The 22,352-nt window shown below is 41.2% G+C and overlaps 1 protein-coding gene across 4 annotated transcripts in view; it reads right to left on the bottom strand.

Moving 5' to 3' along the window:
• Positions 1-22,352, bottom strand: part of cadm4 (cell adhesion molecule 4) — a 157,480-nt gene that overhangs the window by 19,413 nt on the left and 115,715 nt on the right. For all 4 annotated transcript variants that reach the window (XM_005736142.2, XM_005736141.2, XM_005736144.2 and 1 more), the window contains exons 2-5: positions 16,713-16,859; positions 9,998-10,285; positions 7,146-7,307; positions 4,686-4,776 (exon numbers count right to left, since the gene is read on the bottom strand). In XM_005736142.2, coding sequence (XP_005736199.1) covers positions 4,686-4,776; positions 7,146-7,307; positions 9,998-10,285; positions 16,713-16,859 — 688 coding nt within the window. The remainder of the gene's footprint in view (positions 1-4,685; positions 4,777-7,145; positions 7,308-9,997; positions 10,286-16,712; positions 16,860-22,352) is intronic.

The raw sequence follows: 22,352 nt of genomic DNA, 5'->3' as shown, positions 1-22,352 counted from the left end.
ATCAGTTATCAAAAGTCAACCGCGATAGCAATGGTAGGAGATGACCCAGGGCTAACATATATAAAGAAAACAGAATTGGACCAAGCACTGAGCCCCGGGGGACCCACATGAGTGGTCCTGTTGAAGACATGCAGTTCTGAAGTGCTAGTTAGATACGTGTGATGAGAACCATTTGAGAGCCGTGCTACAGGTACCACCCAGGTCCATAATCTGTCAGTAAAATGGCATAATCAGTGCTGTCAAAGACTGTTGATAGTTTAAGGAGAGGGCGGAACCCTGATTCCTTAGCATCTTCACATATATGGACATTTAAGAGTCACCAATTAACCTGACATACATGTCTCTGGCCCAGGAAACTGGACTGCCCAAAGGAAATTCATACATGTACTACAAATGCCCTAGCTGACCAGAATGCTGGAATCTGCTAACTTAAATATTATAGGTTTTAGCTTTAGATGTCTAATTTTTGCAGTTTGTTATTATACCTACAACAAGCAGTGGTATTTGCTATCATGATTGGAGTTTGGTGGAGACCTGAGTGCTAAAGTGAAGCTCTCAATCTACCCTCACCTATGGCCACAAGCTCTGTATTGTGACCAAAAGCATGATATTGGTATGTGGAAGAAATGAGCTTCCACTGAATGAGGTTTGGGTTCTGCCTTAGAGATGTCATGAGGAGGTTAGTCATTTGAGGGGGGCTGAGGGTAGACCTCTCTCCTCCACATTGAAAGGAACCAGCTGAGGTTCCATCTTACTAGGATGCCTCCTGGGGCCTCCTAGGTGGGGTGTTTCAAGACCATAGGGTAGACCCAGGACACTCTAGCCTGTGAATGCCCCTGTGTTTCCCCAGATGAACTAGACGAGGTGGCTGGGGAGAATGAGACCTCGGCTTGTCTACTTGCTGTCCCCGTGACACGTAACACGAGCATAGACATACACGTTTTGAGTAGCTGCATGTCTTTTATCAGTTCAGAAACGTTCTACCTGCGTTCCCTGATCATTGCTCTGCATCTCTGCTGGTATGTGGTTTCAAAATGACAAAGCAAGCTGTATTGTTTGAAAAAAGAGATGTCTTGTGGAAAAAAGATATCTCAAGATAAGCTTACATGCAGTAATCACACGCTTTAGTTCATGTTTTCTGAAGAGACGACTAACCCTTAGGTTTTACCTTGATAGTAGAAGAACGAGGTAAAAGACTGGCCTTAGTTAGCTGTTAGTGGCCACTGTATCTCTAACATGTAACTTGTTGTTTGTCCAAATAAAAATAACTTTATTGTATAATTACTTTATGCTTCTATGCTTGTCAAATAAAGAAGACAGGATATAAGGCTGCTCAAGATTTAGATCAGCTCAGAGGCACTTTTGACAGAACTGGTAGTTAGTTAATAAGTAATGTAATTTATAACTTCTTTAATAATCATTGTAGTCATGCTGTTATTAAATTCACGGGATAAAAATATGGGTTATTGAATCAAATATTTCCAAGGACATTGCTTAACACTGTCAGCAAGTACCTTGCATAACAATGCAATGGATACAATACGGATAGTCTGAAAGATATTTAATAAAGCCTGAAGAGCTAAATAATTTTAGAAGCAAAGGAAGTCAGTATCAGATTGACTTTGGCACTACCAGAAGTGGTGGCATGATAAAAAAAGAGGTGAAGACGGAGGGTAAAGAAGCCCATAGGGTGAGGTTGACATGAGAATGAAAGAAGGGTCTTGGAGGAGAAATCGTGGCAAGCGAGGGATGCATCCCGATAAATAATCATGAGATATGTGGTTAGAGGGCAGCGAGTGCTTGAAAGAACTGGGTAAGAGTGACAAGGGGGCAGATGACAGAGTAAAGGGTTGTCAGGTGTTAAGAGTAGGAAAGAAAACAAGAAGAATGTATTACAGGTAGAGTGAGGGAAAAAATGTGTAGTAGGAGTTGAAGTGCAGAAGCAGGCAGACAAAATGCATTGGTCACGAGACTGGGAAGGCAGAGCAGATGGGAGGTACAAGGATTACAGACCCCCAAATCTTTGTGTGTGTGTGTGTCTGGCAGGGTTTCATGGCTCTTGCCACCCTGGCCAGATTACAATCCTGACTCATCTGGGATCTAATCCCTCAGGAAGTCTAATTAAACCACCTTCTTGGTTCAGCATAGATGCATATACACAGTTTCTCCCTTTCCACACTGATGTTTTAAAACAAAATCTCCAGTTTTTCCTCTCTTGCAACAGCAAACTTGCACTCTTACTCTGAGTAATCCCTTACAAAGATAACACACAAATAATCAGGCTATCAAGCTAAATGAAAAGACATTGTCTGCCTTAATCTCCCCGCCTAGTAACAGACAGACAGTGAGTGTACCCTTCGCCACAAGGAAGTGACATATAATTAGTAATTAATGCTTAACAGGCAGTTAACAGGGCCAGGGAGCAAGCGCGAGGGTGACAAGGGTACTGTAATGTGTGTGTGACTGTGTGTGTGTCTATGGGTGTGCAGTCCAGCATGAGATGAGGGTCATAGTCCAGTGCTGCCTGAAGTCCCATCCCTCACTGTCACATACACACACGCATACACAGTGTCCCCAACCAGCCGTTACAAAGCTTTAGTGGGGCTATAGCCAATACACTTCTCAGCCAGTCCTAACTGTGGGATTTCACTAAATTCATCACACTGACACACACAAAAACACACATGCACACACTTTAGCTGCAATGGGCTTTACTAGGGAGCTTTAGCGGACCCAATGCCCACAGACAGACAGACAATCTAGGGGAGGGTTTAAGAGCTTAGGCCCCAATACCCTTCTAGAAAGTGCCCAAAGGGCTGCCAACACTCTAGAAAAAGGCTTCATTTCAAGGTCGGATCTTAAAATTGTTGACTGCTGATTGGGTTTGGGTAACCTCACACACAGTGCATACCATGTCCACATTTAGACAGAATTTTTTTGTATCCCCTTACACACTTCCAATATCCTATCAGGCACAGTCTAAAGCGCCTCTTCTCTTTGTCCTTCATGCAATAAAATATGGATCAAGTTTTTATCCATCTGTCAAACGGTAAATGTTGGGTGAAACCACTCTTCTGCTTTTCATCAAAGTCAGAAGAACACTGCTACGTTCACGTGTCCTTACATAACAAGAAATATATTACGTGGTTTAATATTGTACATTTACACGTGTAATAGAAGATAAATATGGCTTACAGCTCATATTTCAAGTCCATTTCCCAATATTTTCAATAATAAGTATTGATATTTAGATTTCTGAGCACAGTACCAAGAACGTACAACAAATACAAAGATAAGTCTATGCAATATAGTAATTTCACAGACACAAAAAAGATGGCTGAAATTAAAAGTACTTGATAATTGCACTCAGTTTCTGAAGTAGAATCCTGGAAATGAAGGATCACAGTGAGAAATTATATAGAAAGAGACGAATGTGAAAAAAGTATTAGACAAAAACAATGAATCTGTTGTAGCTTTCTGGTTAAGAGTGCCCAAGGTCTCGCTGATTTTCTTCTTCCTTTAGAACCAGTAATGTTGGTTAAGCACACATGTTCTCCCTTCTGTGATAATTGCTTTATACTCACACATTTGGGAGCTGCCCAGGAAAACCTGTTTTCTGTTGTGAAAAGCTCCACTGGAGCAGGTAGAAGTTATTCAAGGATGTTTCCACAATAGCAATTAAGAAGGAGATTTTTCTTTAAACGAAAGTGGATAGTAATTACTTGGAAAATAAACAGTAATATATTTCAGAGACGCTCTCTGTTGGATAGTCACAGATCACCTACTGCACCCAATTTACCTCTATAGCCCATAAATGGCAAAAAGGTTTTGGTAGCACTCCTTATCACTTCATTGTTGACATTGTTGACAGCTAACACTTTCTCTGAACCTTCAACAAATCAAAATTTAAGTTTACTCTGATAGATTTTTTCACATATTTTTGTTCTTTGAAACATTAAAAGAAAACCAGTAAACAAACAAATACATTTAACTCTAGTGTTACTGAGGCGCAGTAACTTCAGCTCTTTTGCAGTTCTTTAGGGTTTCTTCTTGTTCAATTCCAGCTCGTTCTATATTTAGCTGGTGGGATTTAATTATGATCTATAATTAATGGTCTGGGTAAATGTGTAAAACAGAGTTCTGCTAACAGATTGGCAGAGATAAAGTCAAGCCTTACAAATCTTTAACAATATTAGAAATGAAATGTCATTCTTGTAGCAGCAGCTCAAAACAATTCCACAAAACTGTGTTAGACACGATTCAATTTTGCTAAATTTTCTATTTGTAAGGATTGATACTGAACTCTGCAAACTCCTGCACGCCCTTGTCAGTCAAACGATGTTTGCGTACCCTTAAACGAATTTGTCAAAACCCTTTGCTTTGTCGAGGCAAACAATTTATAATTTATGATTACTTCATCTGGAATTCATTTTAAAAATTATGGAAAAATCTCTCTCTTATGACAGCCTGCAACACTTTCACAAGTAGCGCCTGAAACCAGATGGCAAACAGAACTTTTACATATCTTGTGAAAAGTAAAGCTAAATTCATTTGTCATGAATGTGTTATCTTCGTAATGTGTCCTGGTAAATAATGTGGAAAGCAAGACAAAAGCAGCACATTCTTAATGTAAAGCGCACCAATGCCAAGCTGTTTACCACACATACATATACAAATAGACTTACAGAGGATTCCCAGTGACAGAGCAGGTGAGGGTGAGCGAGTCGCCCTCTCGCAAAATGCCAGCAGGAGGAACAATTCGAACTGTAGGTGCAACTGTAGAAAAGCAGAAAGGAGGAGGGTGACATGAGTAAGCATTTCAGAGAAAAAAACAGAAAAAACATTTCTCGATCCGAATGATGCAAGAATCAGACAGGAACAGGAAAAAAAATCAAGAAAGAAAAAAGAATCCGAAACAAAAGACAGGTAACAGAAAGGGAAAAGTTAGAACATGGAAGGAAAATTGTCTTTGACATCTGTTTCCAAGGCAACCGTGCGACAATCCTATGGTTTAGACACCTGTTATCATAAGCAGCCCACCGCTCCAGCAGCTGCTGTAGTGCACTTGCTTCAGTAACAGAACAATCAGGAGCCAAATCCACACCCGCGGTTGGTCATTATTGCCAGTTTTCTGGCTGGAGGAGCATCCAGGCAGAGATGTTAATGTTTGTTGATAGCTCACCAGTCTGATCTATCAACAAACATTAATATAGAAGTGGCAAATTAATTGAACTCACAAGGCCGATGTAAACATATTCGCTAAATATGAATCATCCACATCTATAAATATTTACATATGCCTGGGAAATGTTTGACTATTCAAAATGATATATTGTTGGATCAAGCAATCACATCAAGCTGTCAGGAACAGTGAAGATAGAACTAATGGAGTTACTGAATATGGTTGACTGCTGAAATTCATCAGATTAATATTGGGGGAGAAGAGAGACTACACTGTATGCACTTTTATCTTGTATTCTCATCACAGTTTATCTGCTATAATAATGCCTTTTATCAATTGCTGCCCACAAGAAAATTCCAGTATGGAAGGAAATAGGGATCCACATGAAAAAAACTAAACAAAATGAACTTTGCACAATCTTTGTTTTTCTAAAAAAATATATAAAATTAAATAAAAATGTGCCACGATTTCTGTGCTGGAACATGTTTTTTGTTTTGTTCTGTCCCTGTGTAGTATTTTCTGTGTCTTGTCACCTGTCTTATTAGCCTTTTCCCTGGTGTGTATAGCTTGTGCGTTTTCCCCACAGACTTTGTTATGTTGTTGTTCCCTTTTCCTGACCCCTGAAATACATGTGGTACATGTCTTTGATGTCTTGCCTCTGACACACTTTTGCTCCATTATCACAAGACTTCAAGGCGCACCAGTAGCATTTCAGAAATGGAGCGTTTAGTCTGCATGGGTTCTTATATTCTGAAAACTGACCAGATTCTCTATGCCGTCCCCATGTCTAACTTCCTGCCCTCCTCATCTGCTCTGCGCTGCTTGACGTGACTTCCATGAAAAAGTAGAAATTCTGAGGGGAGAGTAATTTTGGGAATTTTTCCAAAGTGTACTCTGGTGGGATCGGAAGCATTGTCTTTTGCCTGAGTGACTGCAATCAGCTCCGGTGGTTAGGTTAACAGAACCACATCCTGTATATTTGAGTGTCCCTTGTTTCGGTCCTGCTAGCACGCTGCTTTTGATTAGTCTCTGTCACTTCTGGATTTTGTTACTGAGACGCATTTCCCTGTATTTTCCAAAAAGTGCCTTCTTTTTTTCTAAATTTTAATCTTCCAGTCCATTTCAGTTTTTGGCTTCACTTAGGCAGCATGCAAACACAGTAGTACAAATTAATATCTTCAAATCAAAAACACTGAGCTGAAAGCAAATATTTGTTCCTCCTCACATCAAAAACAAACATCAAAAACTTGACAAGCTTACATCTGATTTTCTCATTTTATACACTGATTCTACTGAAACAGACTTCAAAAAGAACAAAAACCCCCCAAACAAATGCTGACAATTTAGTGTGGCATAAAATATATAATACAAAAACCCAGGGAGTTATCTCTTTCAGTAGTTTTCCCGCTTTGCCTCCTCTAAGAGGACATTACAATTTAGTGCACACAAACTTGTGCAAAGACACCAGCAACAAAAAGACAAAGTCAACGTAGGGCAGGGATTGTTTCACATACTAATATACTCCACATTTCTTTCACTTGATGTTGTTTAGCTGTTTAAACAACAGGCCAGTAGCCTAACCTGGCCGTGTTCCTATCTCTGGCAGCTCCCTGCATGACAAGATTTGTATGTATTAGGTTTTAATGAGTGCAGGTCTCATACAGGGCAGTTCTGAATATCACTGTTAAAATCCTGGACGGTGTATAAAAGAGGATCATTCTAAAATGAGATATCACCGTTTGAAAAATGAGGCTGCTAACCTGACAAAATTATTGCTGGCATTAAAGTAAAACACTATAATGAAGAGGCCTGAAGTAGCAATTTCAGTGACAGCAATACAGATGAAATAATGTTTGTTTTGAAATATTTGGCAATGAACATTATGTTACTTAATTTGTCTGAAAGATGGATAGAAATTGTTTGGAGGCATACACACACACACAAAAGAAGAGAAGGGGCTTACAATAGACATCCAGGCGATAATGCCGAATCCTCTTCTGCCCATTAAGTGCAGGGTGGAATGCCTCACAACTCAGAGCTGCCCCATCGTCTTTCCTTTCTACCGGGATGCGGATGGTGCTGGACACACTGAATGTCTTCCCATTGTCCTGCAGGGATACCACACCTGGAGACAGGCAGGGGAAGCAGGGGGGATTGAAATAATGGAAGTAAATAATACCGGTGAGGTGGCCAAGAAACATTTTAGCAGCCAAAATATGCCTGTTCTTACTTTCTCCCTGCTGAGACATCACACCTATGTTAGGGGAATGTGAGCTGCAGGGAGAAGGCGAGATGGAGGAGAAGAAGGGATTTCACTTTCTTTTTTTTTGATGAGAAACCAAAGAGGATAGAAAAACTGAGCAGAAAGAGAGTAAGAAGTGAGGGATTGATGAATGAGCTTTTTAGAGCATCACCAGGTACCTGTAAAGGGGAGGATGAGTGGTGAGGGAGCAAAGAAGAGATAGAGAGAATAGAAAGCAATTTGCATCTATATTTCATGGCAATTATGAGCAGCAGCACAGTTTGTTTTCCGATAGTAAATCAACTGAATGTTTTGTCTGTGTGCGAGCGAAAGAAAGAGAAAGAGAGATAGAGGAGAGAGAAGGATAAAAGAGAAAATATGCATAACCCAATTGAGATTTTAACTGAGCCAGACATGGAGAGAGAGAAGGACGTCAAAGGAACAGGGTGAGAGAATAAAAGGAAAGGAGAGAGGGACGCAGAGAGAGAGAACGAGGGCAGCAAAACAAGCATGATTGATGCGTGTGTGTGTGTCTGTGTGTGTGTGAGAGGGGTGGGGTGGTGGGGGCAGACATGAAAGAGGATGATAACAGCGCGAGGCAGATGCAGAGTGGAAGAAAGATGCAAGAAGAGAGGAGGAGGAGAGACAGACGGAGGGAGGAGGAATAGTGGCAGCAAACTAACGGGACTTGACATGGTCACGTATTGGGAGTTTGTGCTTGTTTAGGCAGAATACAATATACTTATATTGCACTGAATTTTCAATTATTGCTGGCAAGAAAATGAAAGTGAGCTTAATCGAGGCCTGAGAGGATGCCAGCGTGTGCAGATGAGCAAGAATAAGGGTGCGGCGGGAAGATAGCGTCTTAATTAAAGAGTACTTCTGATATCTGTTGGGATCTGCTTCTAACCTTTGGTGTCACAGTTCGTTTAACTCAGGGCCAAAAGAGATGGGTGGAAGAGAGGAGGCGAGAGAAAAGAAGGGAAGAGAAGAGAGGAGAGAGAAGCATTAGGAAACAAGATAAGACAACTGAGGTAAAAGGACAGTCCCTGTCTGTCTCTTGGACTCTTAAAGTGTTGTGTAGCCAACAACTACGCCGAGGAGCCTCACGTCTTTGTCAGCAGTGAAACTTACAGGAAAAAAGAGACTGCTTTAAAAGAAGGTGAAGAAGTTAAGCATAAGGACATGGAGAAAAAACACAGAATGACGGTGACAGGTGCGTTCTGACAGAGAAAAAGAGAAGAGACTGGATGAAAGAGACACCCGGTGTCAGACAAAAATAGAAGGTAAAAGAGATGACAGCTGACATGAAGTTTAAAAGGGCAAAACGCTGCTCGGTGCATGTCCAATAAGCTGCTGACAGCAGATTATCGCGCTTTATTTAATCTGGTCCGTGCAGAGCTATCTGAAGTTACAGATAAATGAATGAATGAATAACAATACAAAACACATCTGACACCAGTTTGTACTTTTGAACAATACCGTCTGTATTTATTAAAAACTGGAGATAAAACCGAATAAAAATAATAACAATGAGCCTCAGTCAGAAATGCTTTGCATGACTTAGTCCCCAAGAGTTGTTTTGTTGTTGCTCAGTCAACTAATAAAGTTTTTGAGCAATTTAAATCAAACACAAATGCTGATTTAACAGAAAATTAATAAAAAAAAATGGGTGGGTGTAAAAACAAACAAAAATGATTTCTCAGGGGTTAAATAGGTTGAAGGGCCATGGAAAGATATTTCCCAGATGTATTATTGAGCGAAGTGCTCCTTTAACTGAGGGAACCCAAAGGAGACAGAGAGTTAGAGACGAAGGATAGATCAGGGTATCTGACTGATGGATGGCTCATAGATTTATCAGCAGCAAAGAAGTAGGGAAAGTCAGAAGATGTTGAATTAAAAACTGTCTTCATGAAGCTGTAAAAGAGATAGCATGGGAAAAGAAGAAAATCAGGAGTGCGCGAGGCTTCTGGCAGTTTAATATAATAGTGTGCTTGTCAGATTACGTGCAAATAAATTCAACTGAAATTAATTTTCATGAGAGATTAGCTTGAGAGAACGGACAAAGTCTATGTATAGGTTTTCAGAATGAAAAGATGTTCACTGTAGTGGACACGGAGAGGCAAAAGTGTTACATTATTTAGCTGATGTTGATTTAATGAACACAGATTTACTTCTTCAATTAACTTGAAATAGAAGGAATACTACTGTTCCAGTCTCAAAAGAAGTGCTGTTAATCAGTTGGAACTTTAGTGTTGCCTATAAATATTGCACAAAAAAAGTGGATCAAGATGTAGAAAGTGGTTTGGAGAGAAAAAAACATGGCAGCCCCACAGCCCAGATGCACATTTCCCTGCTCACTTATCATTCATCTATTTTTTTACCTGCTTCTATCAACACATCCATCTGCTAGTCCCCAATCAACCGATCAATCACTCATTCTTTTATTCAGCACTCAATCTGTGATATCACCCAACCATTCTACTTCACCTGCCCTTTATTACCCAATTAACTCCCTCATTTATCTCAAACAATCATTTGAGCATTCATCAGTCCATCTGTCAGCCATGTACCTGCTATCTCCCGTCCTTTACGCATCCATCGCAGGGTGGCGGCCGGCTTGCTGCGTGGTGACACACAGGTGAGTTCCGCCTCGCCGCCCTCCACAGCCTCCTGCTTCACCTCCACTGTGGGTGTCTCTGGGGGAACCAAGACCGAGAGTGTCGCCACCTGGTGGTGCGTGGAATCCGTGTAGAGCTGGCAGAAGTATCCGCCCTCATCGGACACGCTAACGTTGGTCAGTGTGATGCGAACCAGCCGTTGCGTGAAGAGCACCATCTGGAAACGGTCGTCCTTCAAGGCTGGAATTGGGCAAAGACAAAGAAGAGAGTAGGAGAGGGAAGAGGGTGGCGCGGAAGTGAAACCGCATGAGTTGGCATTGTTGAGGATACGGAGAAGAGGACCGTGAAAAGGTGGGAAAGAAAGGGAGGGGTGATGAAAATGACATGGAACAAAAATATGGAATTGGTGTGGAACTCAAGAACAAGATGATGGGTGGTGAGTTCAATAGTCAGCAAACAAATATAAAAAAAAAGACAGTTACAATTTATAATGAAATAAGAAACAAAGCTACTTTTGGCTGCTCCCTTAGTCATGTGGGATCACCACAACAGGAAGCGCTGCAGGTTTTCTTTGGCAGGTTTTCTTCTTGACACAAAGGGATTTGTGTCTCCTCCCAAGTCAGGCAGAATCAGGCAATCTTACGCTTGTTAAGCAAATGTGCAATCCACTACACTAATATGGAGCCACTGCTAGTTATAATGTAAAGCATTTATTTGAAATCTAACCACTGTGTCATTATTAATTAAACCCAAAAAACGTATGTAGATCTTTTTACATTTACGCAGACACACAAGCTATGACTGCTAAGGATGCCATATTTTACAAATTTTCTGTTTTCATACATTTTACTTGGCAGGCTTTCATCTTGGTAAATCTGTCAATTTTACATTTTTAAAAGCATATCAGGAAGCTGACATCTAGTCCCCACGAAAGGTAATTTATTCTGCAGGATGCAAATTCTCCACAAGAGGGAGCTAATCAGTTGGTGACAAGGTAGTCCCAACTGGTCAGTTATTAGGATCCTGTATTCTACTTTGATTGGCTACTTTGTTGTGATCGGGACAGCTGATAAAACCTGAAAAGACATTTGACTTCTGAAAGGTTGCGCAACAGGTAAAAGAGCTCGGTGTAGACTTGGCTAAATCAATAAACGGGTCTGGTGATGGGTAGCTTAAATGGCCACAATCTGGCCACAATCAACCTTCCAAAGCTATTAAATATCTAAATGAAAGAGATTTAGATAATTGGCTGCTTGAAAGGAAACACTAGATCAATGAAAAGCTCCATACTTTCTTCATTCGGTGTGTATAAACAATTTTGCCTAATATCTTGAAAAACACAAAAAACCTCTTCATACACTAAATATGGTAAAATCGTAACTTGAAAAATAAGCAACCAAAGGTGTCAGGGAGATGTGGTGAAGCAAAAAGCACTGTGATTGTCTGTGAAATATACTGGGTAGAGTATAAAAACAAGTTAAAAAGAAAACTCACTAAAAGACTACAGACAAACTTGGAGTCGGCTGGACTTTTATTCAGCAAAATGCAGGTTTTTGCAATGAGAACCAGACTGAATGAAATTGCAACATAAACTGCGCTTAAAGCGAAAGAATTCTTTTGACAGGACTTTTGTGCAGTGACAGTGCTTTTGAGGATCTTCGCCTCGTCTGCTTCTGTACGCCTCAGGTGGTCAGGCAAGTGTTCAGTCAGACATGGCGAACAACATAACAACCTGCTTATTTGCGTCAGTCTTAGCTAACCTTGATGCAAGTTTTGGGGTAACTTTCTGTTATTTTTTGGAGGGAGGGGTCAGCACAGATAAAGGACATTACTTTTGCTCAAGAAATAACCATCAGTTCAGGAACTCAACACGTATCTTCTATGTGGGCAGAGATTCAGAGGTCTTGAGACAGGCTAGGATGAACCTGTACAGCAATGCAAAATAAAAGCAATTAGGACGAGTAGTTGGAGGGCCATTGAGGCAGCCTGTTACTAACCAAGCAAGAACAGGTTGCTGGAACTGCATGTATTTTTATTACAGCTAAGATTAAAATTATATGTCCAAAGTTACAGGTTGGGGTGGACTTCTGATATGACTCTAGTTGAATCAAATTGGCCAAGTCTGGTTGAAAGTACTTTGCAAATAACAGGATTTGCTTTTTTTGGTGCATCTTTGAAAATTCAGTGCATTTACATTTTGTTTGCAGTATTTTGAAAGTATCTGTCAAACAGCACAAGAGAAATAAAGGCTGCTTCAATAGAGGTACATGACATTTTGATCATTGGAATCAGTTGCTTCGTGGCCTCATGATAGTTTGCGCTGTAACAGCAAACAGTCAGTTATATCTCACCAACTCTGAAACAAGAGTCTTCCCCCTCTGTTTGCGATGTCACTCCCATGAACAGCTTTGCAGAGGAAAAAAAATGACAAAACATGGGAGAAACTGTGGCTGCGACAGCACCCCTGTTGATTTGCCGCTCGGGAATTGATAGTGCTGTTAAATCCAAAGCTTGGTTTGATATAGAAAAGTTCATAAACAGTTTTGCAAAGTCAGTCTCGGTGGAGCAGCTCCAGGCTGCACATTGATACAACATAACAGATGTCTTGGTTCACTCATTTCCAGCTTAGAGGGAGAGTGTCGTTCATTTCCCCAAGCAATGATTGGACTTTGGTTAACTAGAATGCATTCATTCGCTCTCTTTGTAAGTGCATGCTTTTTCCTCTCTAAGCCCATGCTTAATTAGCATCTGGCATTTTTATTGTTTGTCTTATTAGATTTTAATCATTATTGTTTTTACTTTCTCTGAAGAACTGAAACACGCTATTTATTTCATTTTTGGAAAGATATTAAATTCAGAGGCACAAACTTTTGAGTCAGAGATACGTGCTGAATACTACAGTTGTGTATAACATACTGTGTAGGTCAAACAATAGAAAATAACAAAAGGCATTAAAGGCAACAATTTTGAAGCCAATCCCGAATCTCAGACCAATAAGCTACAATTACTAACCATATAATCCAAAAAGGAGAAAAATAAGAAAGGACAGTGACATGAGGGATGAGGAGTAATGAAGATGTAACAACTTTTCCTTTGTTAGCAAAGAAAGAGTACAATCAATAGGGAGAAAAATGCTGATAATGACAAATAACACCAATAACAGTCTGTGGTTGACAGTAGTTTCATGTCCATAGATTCTCATAAATACCTTTGAGACTCACTTTGTATTGACTTGGCTGTGAAACCTCCCTCATGCTCCATCTCTATTTTATTCTGTCCCTCTCTTCTTTCCTTTGTGTTGGATTTGGCCTGGCCATCTCGCAGGACAATTTACAACACAGAACAGACACTACGGTATAGATATTAGCTTTGCGGGAGTGTGTGCATGCTTGTGTGTGTGAGCGAGAGTGAGCAAATAGGGATATAGAAAAGCGAGAAAAATAGACTACATAATGCAGCAGGCAGGGAAAAATAATATAAAGACAGAAATCCACAGGAGACTAAGAGAGCAGCCTGGGGCAATGGAGTTAGTCCACTTTTCTTGGAGGTACACCACACTAATCTGTCCACCCCACCCCTAAAATTTCCCCTCCATCGGATGGCAATGAGAGCATTGTTAGAGAGCCATTCCCTGCAGACAGGTAAATCTTTTTCCCCCTCTCTGCACTAAATGGCAACTAAATGTCAGACTTCTGTTCAAGTCCAAGTTCACCATGATTGTCCTATCTCATTTGCATGCTGAGGAGAGTTGGCAATAAGATGAGAAAGAGAGATATGGACCACTACGGAGAAAGGGTCCATTTAGTTAGTTCTACTGCTCTATTATAGCTCTCTGTCCCCACAATCTCATAAAAAACACCCCTGACTACTTGCTCACTAGCAAAACAGGCAGTCTAATTCACTGCACTTAGTGCAGCAGCTCTGTTTGGGCAGCTAGTGTGGAATACATCAGCAGAGAAAGGTCTTAGTTTCTTAGCCTGTAATCTGGGTGGCAGATGGGCAATAGAGTGGAAGTGATGGAAGAAATGGTGGAGGTGGCGAGAGCCAGAGTGAGGTGCAATTTACACTCCCAGAAAATGTCCACAATGAGGCTTTTTTTGTTCTTACAGGAGCCAAATTAGTTATGGGAAGCCATCAATGCTTTATAGCTTTGCTAGACTTTGGAGCACTTCCTAATGCGGTGTCTTTCTTCAGCAACTGATCCTCCCTTTCCTTATTCTCTCTGTGGCTGTGTTTTTCTTAACCCTCAGCACCTTTTCTCATTTCCCTCACTCTTTTCTTTCTTTCTCATTTTCTCTTTCATTTGAGTCTTCAAACCGCTTCTTCTTCCTCGTTTTGATTAGGCCTCATCATGCTTTCCAAAGGGTGCAAGTCCAAGCCTCGTGGGAGAGCAGACGGAGCGACTCTGTTTAAATACTTAATGGAACTTACCGGCAGCGTGCTGATCTGATAGAATTGGGGGGAGAAGGTTTCCCAAAGCAGCAACCTCAACTACCCAATTACGTCCGCTCCGTGATCGAGGTGACTAACAAGTGAAGGCTAAGTGTATGGAACAAAAGCACTGGAGTGCTGCACCTGTGAACAGTGAACGCCTGCAACTGATTTTTGTTTTTACTGATTTTTCTCTCATCTTTGCATTCTGTTCAGAAAACTTTCATTGACTGCTATTTTGCAGACTGTTCCTGTGGGGAGTGTGGGAGTGTTGATTGTCGGATCAATGTAATTACAAGAACTGCAGGTTTTAATGATTAGAAAGTTGAAAATGTGTTCAAGTGCAAATTTTCACATATATAAATATCACACTAGATGACTGCAATTACAACTTTGAGGTATAAGAGTCTCCTTTTTACTGTGGTCAAAAGCAAAGGGTTTTAAAAAGTCTGAGCATTGCACCTTGTACCACCTCACCAAGAAAATCAGCTCTTGATCTATTGACCGTTCATTATTTTGACATTAAGCTCCTTTTAGCATTTTACAATTTCTACCTACTTACTGCACACTGAAAAACAAACTATTAAACCTTTAAAGCTGCGTGAAACTGCCAGTGGCATTAAAATAACTATTAGGACCTTAGACTGTCTAATGCACAAACACAATGTTTTGTAAAAGTCAAATTTTAAGATGCTCAGATAAGAATTCAGAATTATTGCCTTAGCAAGAGTTGCAGATTGGAATTAAAATGCTAATGTGTATGATACTCAGGCGCTCAGAAACAGTCATCAAGAGCAGCTTGAATGAAGTTAGCTCAGCAAACAGATTATCTGTCTTATCACCTGTCACGCAATTACAGCAGCGAAAAAATCCTTTTCCAAATAACAAGTAATCAAAACATATTTCTTGGAGTAGCTAGGCACTATAGAGACGAGTGTTCTGCCACTTGAAGGAAAGAATTGGATCTTGGTATGTAGATCTTCAATAAAGTAGACACTGTTGAGAAGTTTTCACAATAGAAAGCTCCTTGGATGAAAGATGAGCAAGTGATTTTGCTGGGGGATTTGGGGTTTTCTAGTTGGCTGCTCTTCCAAACAGATAGAGATGATTTTTACGCTTGTTGCAGACTGTGCTTTTGATGTGATTTTGGCGGGGGCGGCGGTGGTGGCAGTGTGGAGACTCCTGTGCATAATAATATCATGTATGCTCAAAACCAAGCAACTGTGAACACAATTGTGCTGGCCCTTCGTTACAGAGAGATTGCAGCAGCTAGCTGATTAGCTGGTTAATAGGATTTTGTTTTCAAAGTTTGTTTGGTTTTAATATTAAATCCAGCTCACTAAATAAGGGAGTTAAACAGATATTTTCCTCTTTACTGATCAGTGTCTATATTTTTTGTGCTTGTTTTTTTTCTCCTTGAGAACTTGTTCGCGTTTGACTTGAAGGAAAAGGGGCTCAGCTCGGAGGAGACCAGGCTACTGGTGTCTTATATGCCTGAACTAAACACATACACCATCCTCCCCTTTACTGTGAACATTTACAAGCCACAGTATGAAACTGTAGCCTTAAGCCCAAACTAATGTCTTATCACATAGATTATGTAGTGCATAAATAACACATTTTTTGGTTCAATTAAGCTGCTACACACAAAATTCAAAGCAATGTTTAATATCCTTGATCGCTGTTCTTTTGCTCAGAGGTTTCCTAGCAGCATTTCTGCTGCAAATCTGGCTAAGGTAGCAACTTCTGCCCTTAATTAGTAAGAAAAAAAAACAGGTAGAGTTTGCCTGCCCCGAGGCCCTCAGTGAATTCTGCCTTCATTAAAATATTGGTTACAATGATAATTTGCCATAAAGCTGTATTTAAAAAAACATGTGATTGTCAAGGCCATGCTCTAATGAGGACTTTAATAAGTTCTGATCTCATCACTGGGGTTAACAGCGGATTATGCAGAAAGCTTCGAACTGTGCTTTTAAAACAGATAAGTAGTCACACTGTTAGGGCACACAGTAAACCCATCTCCTAATTTCACGTGGTGGTTAGCTGACTTTCTAATGTGAAATCACTTCAAAGGGAAAATGAGGACATTTGCGAGAAGAAAAATGTAAAATGAAAGTGTTGGTGAGTCACTGCTAATGTGTCTAAAAGGCTCGCTTTAAATGTCACCAAAGGCAAATACATAGACAAGGATAAATTAGGTTTGTCTGCAGAGACCAGCGTGCACGCAGATACACACCTCGCGTGCCGTTGAAGAAGAGAGTCTGGCGGCGGGGATTCTGGATGACCACGATTGATCCATCGTAGTTCTGCAGGCGGCAGGAGATCTGAGCCGTACCCCCCTCCAAGACTGTTACATTCTCTGCTTGCACTGCCTGACAATGGGCTGAGGGACAGAAAGAGAGACGTAAACATAGTGATACAGAGGTTGGACAATCCAGAAGAAAGAAGGGGAAAAGAAAAGAAAACAGATTGAGGGAATAGAGAGTTGTTCAATTCTCTTGAGGTTGAATCTTTTAAAATATAGTACTTAAAGGAGGATTCATTTGCTTGCTATTCATCACACAGACACAATAATGAAATAAATGTTGAAGAGGAGGGAAAAAAGAGAAAGAGATAAAGTGATAAAGCGATTGAGAGCAAAAGAGAAGCCACCGAAGGACTCAACAGGTAAAAGAAGGTTCTCGAGCACTGCATTCATACGATAATAAGATGGATGATTATAATTACTGCTATTCGTTTCTTTACATGCACAAACACACATACAACATCCACATTGCTTTGGGCTAGTCTAACAGAATGCATCAACAAACACATTTGAACAGATAACGCTTACATCTTTAAGTGGCTGTTTGTCTCTTGGGCTTTAGATACATGCTTGAATGGCCATGCATAAGCACAAACCTGGTGGCAGACAGCCAAACACATGTGCACACAACTTAAATTCATTCAAACAGATGACCACACTGCTGCCCTGTCACTACTTGTGTGTATATGAACAGTTTAAGTTGCAGCAGCATTATTGTACAAGTCTGTAATTGGCCAAAGTGCCGAGCTATGAAACCAGGATGGGAGCTTTAATTGGACTTCACACATTCTTAATGCCATTTCTCTACCAGGTGCATTCTAAACCCACTGATTACACTCCATTATCCAAATGAAATGGTTCTCATAGGGACACTTTCATGTACACGTGGTTGGAAAAGTACGCAATAACAAATGAGCACAGACACACAAGCACGTGTGCACGGAAAGTGACTTTCACAGTCCCAAAAACTGTCTTACATAGTCTTTCAAACAAACTTGTCTGGCTCCTCCAACTCAATATTTTTAGACAAGGGGGCTGAGAAATAGCAGGGAGCCTCTTTGATGTTGCTGACAGCTCAAGAGTCAGTAATGAGGAGGTTGATTATGCTCTGATTGTTGCACCCTCCATGTTTGTGGGTCAGGCTGTTGACACGACTCGGCTGAGTCACACCTCCCGCTGAGCACAATGGACACTGAGAGCCGTCGTTTGAATTCAAATGATTTGCAGAGCAATTAGTCATATGGTTCCAGCCAGGAGTGGAATGTGATTGCCTTGAAGAGAGTACCAGCTTGCTGGGCCTCCAAAACTAGTATTTACCAATTTGCATCTCCATTTGCATTCCCTCTCTCCCTGGCAATGTGTTGGCTGCGGGGAGGATTTAGAGGAAGAACGACACCAATATTGAAACACAGTGATGAAGCAGGCAATGAGAAGAACTGATAAAGACGGCAATGTTATATATATTTCACCGCTGTGTCTAGCAGTGTCTCTGAGCGTTGTAAAACACCTTCAGAAAGCAAGAAATGTTGTGAGACAAACAGACGGCAGCTGCTGTAGTAGGAGTTGCTGACTTGACTGCTTTGGGCCAAAATAAATGTCTATATCTGCAACAGAGTGTGTGTCCTGAGCAGGTTTTGCATGCATGTCTGTGTGTGCACTGGCTGTGCATATGCAGGTGTTAACATATTGCAATTAAGCTACTTTGACATCATCTGATCCCTGGAACTTCATCCAAATCTAATCCCCCTTTGATTATAATCTTTTTTAATGAAATACTCAAAGCCTACACATTCATCACGTCAGGGGAAACACAGAGACACAATGGATATTGAACTGAAGTCAGAAAGAAACCAAGGGGGAATAAAGACAAAGGAGACTCTAATACTTTATGGAATGGAGAAAAAAATCTTGACAATTACCACTAATTGTAGTCATTATTGCTCTCATTCTCTGCATCAATATTGTGATTCATATCGGGGGCCATCAGGGCCTGCCACTGCCATCCCAATTATTTTTCTAATGGCTGTTATTACTCATCACCATAGAAACTGGGCTTGGCCACCATTGTCTTAAACAGCTGTAATTGCAAAAGCGCTGCTGCGCATCCTGACAAAAACAGTGCCGGGTCTGCGCGTGACTAGTGACCCATCGGAACCAACAGAAAGCGTGCCCTTAAGAGCAAGACAGAAAGTGGTCAAAAGTTTGCTTCTGGGCTGAGGCCAGAGAAACTAATTAGCTGTCCATTTGTACACCCACTTCTCCTGACAGCTGTCACCTCTTCAAAGAAAATTAGCTGTGGTGGGATGGCGGTAAAGCACAAAGAAAAGTGGGAAAGAAAAATAAAAATTAAAACTCATTAGTGGCTTATGCATCAGTGATGACTGACATCCGCAGTTGCTTTCTGAGAGATGCCACCCAGAAACACCTGCTGCATGCTGGTGTATGATCAATCTCAGCAAAGAGAACGAAAGAGCAGAGGGATATAGAGATGGCGGGGAATGAGGGCTCTAACCAGGAAATGATAGCAGGGAGTTAGGAAGTGATGGTTCGGGTATAATAATGCAGCTGGTGGGGGCTGGACGAAATATGCGAGAGATGACGCATATTCTTCAACTCCCGCTCGTAACGCAGCTGGGTACAGCACTTTAGTTTGACTGTAGGTTTTATAGGCTGCCATTCACATCAAGGCCATGAGCCTGTGCCTCTGATCACCAGCATGGTACAATCCACAGAGGGAATGAGAAGGAGGGGGAGGGAATCAACCTCTGTGACAGAGGTATTAATCTCGGCCCCATTAAAATCTGTGCCCATAATAAAATACTCCACAAGCGTCGACTCGTATTAAGAGAGAATGGCGAGTGCAATCGATATCATGGTAGTGCACTGACGGTTATGGCAGTGGATAAATAAAACTGGATGGGGAGCAAAAACAATCACTTCTCTCTCCAACCAAGCGGGGGCAGTATTTTATAGCAGTGAAATTCCTATCATTTCCCATGCCACTGCCCCCGCTGTCACAGCCCTGGAAAAGAAAATAGAAGCCCTTATTTACTATGGCAGGAGACATCCAAGAAGGGCCATCATTTCAAAATACATAAACAAATAAATAAATAATAGGCAGGCAAATTCATAAGACAAGGGACCCGTCCTAATGGTCCCACAATAGGGTGAGTTATTAGCCAAGGGAGCCGGTGGGTAGTGGGACAGAGTGAGGGGATGAAAGGAGGTGTAGAGAGCTAAAAGAAGGGGATTTGGGAGGCAGCCAGGTGGACTGCTGGCTCACCCTTGGTCACGGTAAATTCTAGAAACTGTTTCACTGGTGCAGGGTTAGCAGGCAGAATTACGGCCTTGCTGCGTCTCTCTCACTTGGTATCACTCTCCCCTTAACTCACTCTCTCCATGTCTTTGAAGGTGGAGAAAGGTGAAGATTGAACAGAAAGACAAGCCACATAAGAGATGAACTGTCTCCATTTGCCCCAAACAAGCCCTCATGTATCCTTGAAGAAGTGCAGTCACTGTCTCCCTATTCATTATCTGTCATTATCTTTCAACTGGACGAGGGCCAAGTGCTTGTGTTTTCTTTGCATGCTGGTCACGGATTTACAAGGGAACTGGTGCTGTAGACTACAATGCATAACCCCTGATGTTGTTACTGCTTTAATTAAAACAATAACAGCAGCTCATAGTTTCCACTCATAAGGGCTCGTCCTTTGGCAACTTCTCCATCACTTCCCATCTGGATGTACATATTTTTATCTTGCGTTATCCCGTGAGTCTGTGAGGCAAGTCGGTTTCTACGGTATGTATGCAAATGAAGTGTGCAGTGTTTATATGCGTGAGTGTATATTTATGAGCATGTGTGTACGAACACTTGCTCTAGGTTAATCACAGAGTTTTGCAGCGTTCCGACTCTATGAAAAAGCTGACTTTGACGTTCTTCCACTCCAAACCTCCCACTGCAGACCCGCAATTCTCTCCCGTTCCCTCTCCCCTCTTTCTCTTCCCTGTCTAAAATTATCGCTTTATCTCACAGGGAGGCAGAACTCTGCCAATCAAATCCAGTTCCAAGAAAAAAAATTCTCCCTGTACATAAATAATACATAATCCTTTACAAATCTCGCTGTCGTCTCTCTCATTACCTTTGTTCAGTCCCTTTCTGAAGTCCTCTTTTCCCCTCCTAAGCTCACACTTTCTTCTCAGTTTTTGAGTGTACTACCCTGTCCCCGATTTTTTACTTCACCCACAGCTCATAATTCTCTCCTCCCGCTGCCTTCTTGTCTAATCTCATTCTCACATCTCCCTCTTTCCTCTTTTTATTTAAACCCAGAGTCTCTCCATCCATCTCCTCCCCACCTTTTGCCTTATCTAATCCCTGATTCTTCGTCATTCAGCGTTCCTTCTCCTTTCGGCCCATCTTCTTTCTCCTTCTCATCTCCCTTATCTTTTATTGCATCGTTCATCATGCATCTTCTTCATTAATGCTGTCCTAAAGGTCCCCTTTCCGCTTCTCTCCTGGGCCTCAGGAGAATTTTTGCAACTTTTTTCTCTTTAAATCTTCCCTGTTATCTCTGGTCTCTAAACTCTTTCTCCCTCTCTCTTTTTCTTTCTTCATGTAGTTTTTTTCCTGGCTTTGCAATAGTTTCATTCTGAACTCCAATATGCTTTCATTCCCCTTGCAATCTCTCTCATTCTTTCTCTTTTTGTGACTCAGTGGGAATCTTTTCCTGCCTCTCTGCTGGTTCCATCTCCACACTCTCCTTCCCTAAATGTGATTTGTTCTGCAGCTCAAGTCTGCAGCATAATCATGCTGTTTTTATAGTGTGCGGGGAGAGGGGAAGAGAAGGAGCAAGGGGAAGACAGAAAAAAGTGAGAGGAATGAATGGGACAAGAGGGCAAAACAAAAGTAAGTGGAGCAAGAGACCAAATGTTTCAGTTTCCCCTCTTTCATCTTCTCTACTTTCTCTTCTCTTAATTACTTGTCATATAGCTCAGCCCTGTCCCTCTATCCTACCCTCTTTTTTCTCTGTGTTTTTCTTAATCTCTCTCTCTTTCTCTCTCTCCAGCAGAAACTTTAGACCTCATTTCATCCATCAACCAATGGTGTACTATTAGAACTGCACTGCTAATCAGCAAATCAGCATAAAATTGTCTCTTTTCACTCTTGACCTCTCATTAGAAACATTTACTTTCATTTATTTACATATTTCAAATCCCGTTTTTAGCATTCTGATTTTGCTCCCTAGTCACACTGCCTCCATCCTCCATTGCACTGAAATCTTATTATTTTACTGCTCTCATCCCCCTTTTTTTCCTCACACCTCCTCTCCTCCTTTCAACACATTTCTCATTTTGACCTTTGCATCTTTAGGTCTCTCTAGCCCTTTAGCATATTTCAATCACCTCATCCCTGCCTTGTCCCATACCTTCTTCATTCCTCCCCCACTGAATTGTATCTGTCTGAGCCCTCTCTGCTCCCCTTGTCCACCCATCCCATTACTCTTTTTGCTCCCTTATTCACCTCCTCTTATGCTTCACAAATTACCATCTCTTTCTCTCTTTTCTTTCCCCTCC

Source organism: Pundamilia nyererei, unplaced genomic scaffold (assembly GCF_000239375.1).
Source record: "Pundamilia nyererei isolate P.nyererei 1_Seehausen unplaced genomic scaffold, PunNye1.0 scaffold00067, whole genome shotgun sequence".
NCBI lineage: Eukaryota > Metazoa > Chordata > Actinopteri > Cichliformes > Cichlidae > Pundamilia > Pundamilia nyererei.
The sequence above is the reverse complement of the archived record's forward strand: the minus strand, read 5'-3'. Positions and strand labels throughout refer to the sequence as shown.